The sequence below is a fragment of the Frankliniella occidentalis genome, unplaced genomic scaffold (genome assembly GCF_000697945.3).
Source record: "Frankliniella occidentalis isolate FOCC.00 unplaced genomic scaffold, Focc_3.1 Scaffold500, whole genome shotgun sequence".
NCBI classification, from domain to species: domain Eukaryota; kingdom Metazoa; phylum Arthropoda; class Insecta; order Thysanoptera; family Thripidae; genus Frankliniella; species Frankliniella occidentalis.
In genome coordinates this window covers 9,375-15,037 of record NW_026267618.1, presented here as the reverse complement: position 1 = coordinate 15,037, position 5,663 = coordinate 9,375, and the positions used below count along the sequence as shown (strand labels likewise).

The following is a 5,663-nucleotide window of genomic DNA, read 5'->3' as shown; positions in this document are numbered from 1 at the left end:
GGGGGGGGGGGGACGCGAGCGATACACCGTATGCAGCCCGATTTCTAACATTCGACTCTCGTTTGCTGCAGCGACCCGCCTGCAGGGTGGCCTCCAGCACCTGGTGTTCAACAAGGTGCTGAGGCTGCGCGCCAGCGACGACCGCGCGCTGGGCCAGGTCGTGACCTTCTGCTCGAGCGAGCAGGAGCGCATGTTCGACGCCATCCACATGGGCAGCATCACGGTGGGCTCGCCCGTCATGTTCATCATGGCCGTGGGCTACTCGTGCTGGCTCATGGGCCCCTACGCGCTCATCGGCAACATCATCATCCTGCTCTTCTACCCCATCATGGGCGTGGTGGCGGCCCTCACGAGCCGCGTGCGCACCAACACCGTGCAGCTCACCGACAAGCGCATCAACATCATGAGCGAGATCCTCAACAGCATCAAGCTCATCAAAATGTACGCCTGGGAGGACAGCTTCGCCGACAACGTCAAGGGTGAGTTCAAATGCGAAATTAGCACACGAAGCATTTCTTTTGGTTGCGTCTTGTTTATTTGTTTGTATTCGTTTTTACTTTATTTTCTCAACTCGATTGGTTTAGATGTCCGTGAGCACGAACGCGTGCAGCTGCAGCGCGCCGCCTTCCTCCAGTCCTTCAGCAGCACCATCTCGCCCTCCATCACCATCCTCGCCGCCATCTGCACCTTCATCGCCTACACGGCGGCCGGCTACGAGCTGGACTCGCAGATCGCCTTCACCGTGTACTCGGTCTTCAACGCTCTGCAGTTCACCGTGGCCACCCTGCCTTACGGCATCAAGTGCATCACGGAGGCTCGCGTGTCCTTCCAGAAGATGGAGGTCAGTATTGAGTACCTACTGTTTGAGTTGGGTGAGCTCGCACCTGCGCTAAATCACAGACTTTCGAACACATTTTCTCCGCTACCCACAGAAATTCATGCTGAAGCCCGACATGAGCACCCACTCCGACAAGTACGTGCCCGTGTTCAACTCGGGCGAGACGGCCCTGGGCATGAAGTCCGCCTCCTTCGTGTGGGACGACGCCGACGCCCAGGGCGTCGACAACTCGGGCTTCGAGGGTGAAAAAGGGAACGAAACCGCGTCGCTGCGCAACATCGAGATGAACGTGAAGAAGGGCGCGCTGATCGGCGTCTGCGGCTCCGTCGGCTCCGGCAAGACCTCCCTGCTGTCGGCAGTCACAGGAGACGTGAGTATCGTGGGGTCCTTGGCCAGAATGCCGTTGGGATCCATATTACTGATTACAAACTTGTGACTGCAGATGATCTGTGTGGGCGGTGACATGCAAATCAACGGGAGCGTGGCCATCGTCACGCAGCAGGCGTGGATCTTCAACGAGACGCTCCGGGAGAACATCATCTTCGGCCTGCCGTACGACGAGACCCGCTACCGCCGCACCATCGAGGTGTGCTCGCTGACCCGCGACCTGGAGCTGCTCCCCAAGGCCGACATGACGGAGATCGGCGAGCGCGGATCCAACCTCAGCGGCGGCCAGAAGCAGCGCGTCAACCTGGCGCGCGCCGTGTACGCCGACAAGGACATCATCCTGCTGGACGACCCGCTGAGCGCCGTGGACGCGCGCGTCGCCAAGCACATCTTCGACAAGTGCATCAAGGGGGCCCTGGCCAACAAGACGGTGATCCTGGTCACGCACGGCATCCAGTTCCTGGAGGAGTGCGACGAGATCCTCTACATGAAGAACGGCATGGTCTCGGAGCGCGGCACGCACGAGCAGCTCAAGAAGAAGGGGGGCGACTACACGCACATGCTGTCCTACGACCAGAACCGCGAGGAGAAGAAGAAGGATAAGAAGGAGGAGGTGGCCGATGTCAAGGACCTGGACGAAGAGCCGCCGATTGGTAAGTGTCTCTGTGGAAGGGAGGCGTTGGCTCAAAGGCCCTCCGCTATCCTGCCTCGGCCGTTTTTACCCTAAACTTCTCTTGCAGATGTCGCGGGTGGCACACTGACCGCCCACGAGGCCCACAAGTCCCTGGGCTTCAAGGCATACATCGACTACTTCAAGTTCTGCGGTGGCCTTTGCATCATGCTCATTCTGTTCACCCTCATCCTGGCCTTCGTGCTCACACAGCTGTTCGCTGGCCTGTGGCTTCAGATATGGCTCGACTTTGGTGACGGCAAAGGGGTGAGTCCAGCTTCCGATCCCCTTCCTGTGAGAGAGTGTTGTGCGCCCCGTCCCGTGGACTCCGACTCACCGTGTGCTGTCTGCCCGCAGGGAACGAGCGTCATCAACAACCCTAATCTAGGCACCTACCAGATCATCTACGGCTCCACCTTCGTCCTCATGTTGGTCACCGGAAGTATTAAAGGGTACGGGTTCGCCCGGCAGCTGGTTCTCGCCTCCTCCAAGATGCACGACACAATGTTCAGAAAGGTAGGCACTCTTACAGTCCAAGCCCACCCCCCGATCGCATCCCTAAACATCCAGTCTACGAACCCTACGAACAAATTCTTCTGCCGACCCGCTTCAGGTGATGCGCTGCCCAGTGGCCTTCTTCGACGTGACGCCCGTGGGCCGCATCCTGCAGCGCTTCTCCAAGGACATGGACGAGCTGGACGTGAGGATTCCCTACTACCTGGAGTACGTCGGCCAGGGCATGATCACCTGCATCGGCCAGATGATCATGGTGTGCATCATGTACCCCATGTTCTCCGCCGTGCTGGTCGTGGCCATCGCCATCTTCTCCTTCCTGGAGGTGTGGCTGAACCGCGGGCTGCAGCAGAACAAGAGTCTGGACAGCATCCGCAAGGCCCCCGTGCTGAGCCACCTGTCGTCCACCATGGCGGGCCTCAACGTGATCCGCACGTACGGGCGCCAGGACGTGCAGCTGCTGCGCTTCCGTCGCCGCCTCAACCGCTCGCTCGCCTCGGACCTCATCTACCGGTCGTCGGTGCGCTGGTTCACCTTCCGCATGGACATGATCTGCGTCGTGCTCGTGGCGCTCACGGGTCTGGTCACCGTCCTGCTCCGGGACGACGCGTCGTCCGCCAAGAGCGGTCTGGCGCTGAGCAGCGTGTTCGCCGTGTGCAACGTCATCCCCTTCGTGATGCAGATGGCCTCGGAGCTGCAGGCCCGCTTCACGTCGGTGGAGCGCGTGCTGGAGTACACGAGCGGGCTGACGGAGGAGGCGCCGCGCCGCATCCCAAACAGCCCCAAGCCCAAGCAGTGGCCCGTGCGCGGGGACGTGCTCATGGAGGACGTGGAGCTGCGCTACCGCGAGGGGCTGCCGCTCGTGCTGCAGAAGGTCAACGCCGACATCCACGGCGGCGAGAAGATCGGCGTGGTGGGCCGCACCGGCGCGGGCAAGTCCTCGCTGATCAACACCCTGCTGCGCTTCCAGGAGCTGGCCGGCGGCCGCATCCTCATCGACGAGGTCGACATCTCCAAGATCGGGCTGACCGACCTGCGCTCCTCCATCGCCATCATCCCCCAGGACCCCGTGCTGTTCGAGGGCACCATGAGGTACGGCAGACGCACGAAGCCTCTACAGTCGTGACTTTTCTCACAAAGCACCCGCCACCCCAGCCAGAAATGCTACCTCTAAACGTCGTCTAAGGTCTATTTTTTGACCATTTAGACGTCCTTGATGGTCAAAAAATAGACTGTAGACGCCGTTTACAGGAAGCATTTCGACGCATCCGTGCAACAAAGGCGGATCAAAAAGCGGTCGCTGAACAGCGACGGATCAGAAAGCGGTCGCTGAACAACGACGGATCAGAAGACGGTCGCTGAACAACGACGGATCTGCTTTTTGCTGATCTCGGCATTTTTGACTTTGGAGGCCTCTCACTCATCGCAGAGACGTTGTATCGTTTTCAGTAAAACACCATTTTAATTGTCACCATCTCGTGAATAAACAGAGACAGCAACCAACACGATGCGATATCTCTAAGGAGAGTAAGAGGCATTCAAAGTCAACTATGCAGAGATCAGCAAAAAACAGATCCGTCGTTGTTCAGCGACCGTTTTCTGATCCGTCGTTGTTCAGCGATCGCTTTCTGATCCGTCGTTGTTCAGCGACCGCTTTCTGATCCGCCTTTGATGCACGGATGCGTCGATTTCTGGCTGGGACGAAACACAAACGAGCCGTTTTCGTCTCTTTCCAGATTCAACCTCGACCCGTTCGAGGACTTCTCGGACGAGCAGATCTGGGAGGCGCTGGAGAAGTCGCACGTCAAGGAGAAGGTGGCCCGCGAGGAGAAGCAGCTGCTCACTCTCATCAGCGGCGGCGGACAGAACTTGTCCGTGGGAGAGAAGCAACTCATCTGCCTGGCCCGTGCCGTCCTCAGGCGAAACAAGGTGAGAGAGGGTTGTGAGGCGAGCTGGGGGGGGGGGGGAGGGTTGCTAGACCAAACCTGAAACGACAACCTCCTCGTCTTCCCTCAGATCCTCCTCTTGGACGAGGCCACCGCGTCCGTGGACGTGGAGACCGACTTCCTTATCCAGCGCACCATCCGCGAGGCTTTCCACGACTGCACGGTCCTGACCATCGCCCACAGGCTACACACCGTCGCCACCTACGACCGCGTCATGGTCATGGACGCCGGCAAGGTAAGGCAGGACACACTGTCCCGGGCCATGTGTCCAAGTGTCCTGCTAGTCCCCCGACCGGTTCGGCAAGCGCCGTACGCGTGGGTTGAGCGGGTGGCCTATCCCAGCCCCACAGGCTGACTGACTCGCTGGTGTCTGCTTGCAGGTCATCGAGTTCGACACGCCGGCCAAGCTCCTCGGCGACGCCAACTCGGTATTCCGACAGATGTCGGAGGCGGCTGGAGTGACGGTGGAGACCATGGAGGCGGCATCGTGAACATCCTCCTCCAAGATTTTAGATTATTTATTTATTTAACTTTTAATGCAAGTACAAAGATCACAATCCACCACCAGCCCTTCACTTTCTCACAATACAGCAGTTTTGATTGTCAAGGGATGTTGGGCATTTTGAGGGCGAAAGTAATGTTTCTTCCCTTAACACGTTCAGAGCGGCGTGATCACTATGTGGCCACGCTTTGCGGGGTTTTCATACCTTCAAGATGCACAGCCCCTCTGAACATATTAATTCAATATGCACGTTGCTGGCCGTGGAAAAAGGATGTGGTCAAGACAGATTATCGTGCACGGCAGTAGCTGAACTAAACCAGACAGGAGCGACGAACAAAGATAAAAAGGAGGGTCGAGCACAAAACCAAAGACGCGACAGCCATCACCGTACGATCCTCCTCCCCTAGAACTTTCGTATTTCAGCTGTGATAAGTTTGATGAAGAGTGTGTAAATAAGGAAAAAATACTCTAAAACGAGTATGCCATTCTTTCACCTAAGTGTGTTTTGATGTAGACGTTACTGTAATAAGGAAGTGTGATGATATTAATAAAGGAATGTATGGACTGATACAGAACTGGCGAGTTTATTTATCACCCTTTGAAATATTGCCGCATATAGTCGGTTTTTAAAATAACTTACATCCTGATAGTTGTATCGATTCAAATATGTCAGCGTTCCGGTGCGAAATGACTACCAAAGCTATACACGACCACGGCATCGTTTGACACCGTTTGCTATATTATTCAGAGGCTGACTCAACCCGCGTGCACTTCTGCAGTTATGCTGTACCGCAAAGCGTGCGTGCG

The 5,663-nt window shown here is 57.2% G+C and overlaps 1 protein-coding gene across 1 annotated transcript; it reads left to right on the top strand.

Moving 5' to 3' along the window:
- Positions 1-73: 73 nt before the first annotated feature.
- Positions 74-5,431, top strand: LOC113212672 (ATP-binding cassette sub-family C member 5; the record flags this gene model as incomplete). The annotated part of the gene is given in 10 exon segments (XM_052275052.1): positions 74-479; positions 585-841; positions 933-1,208; positions 1,281-1,878; positions 1,966-2,162; positions 2,253-2,411; positions 2,509-3,500; positions 4,145-4,337; positions 4,425-4,589; positions 4,735-5,431. Coding segments are annotated over 10 exon segments (3,354 nt in total), but the record flags the coding sequence as incomplete, so codon positions are not given.
- Between the last annotated feature and the right edge of the window lie 232 nt (positions 5,432-5,663).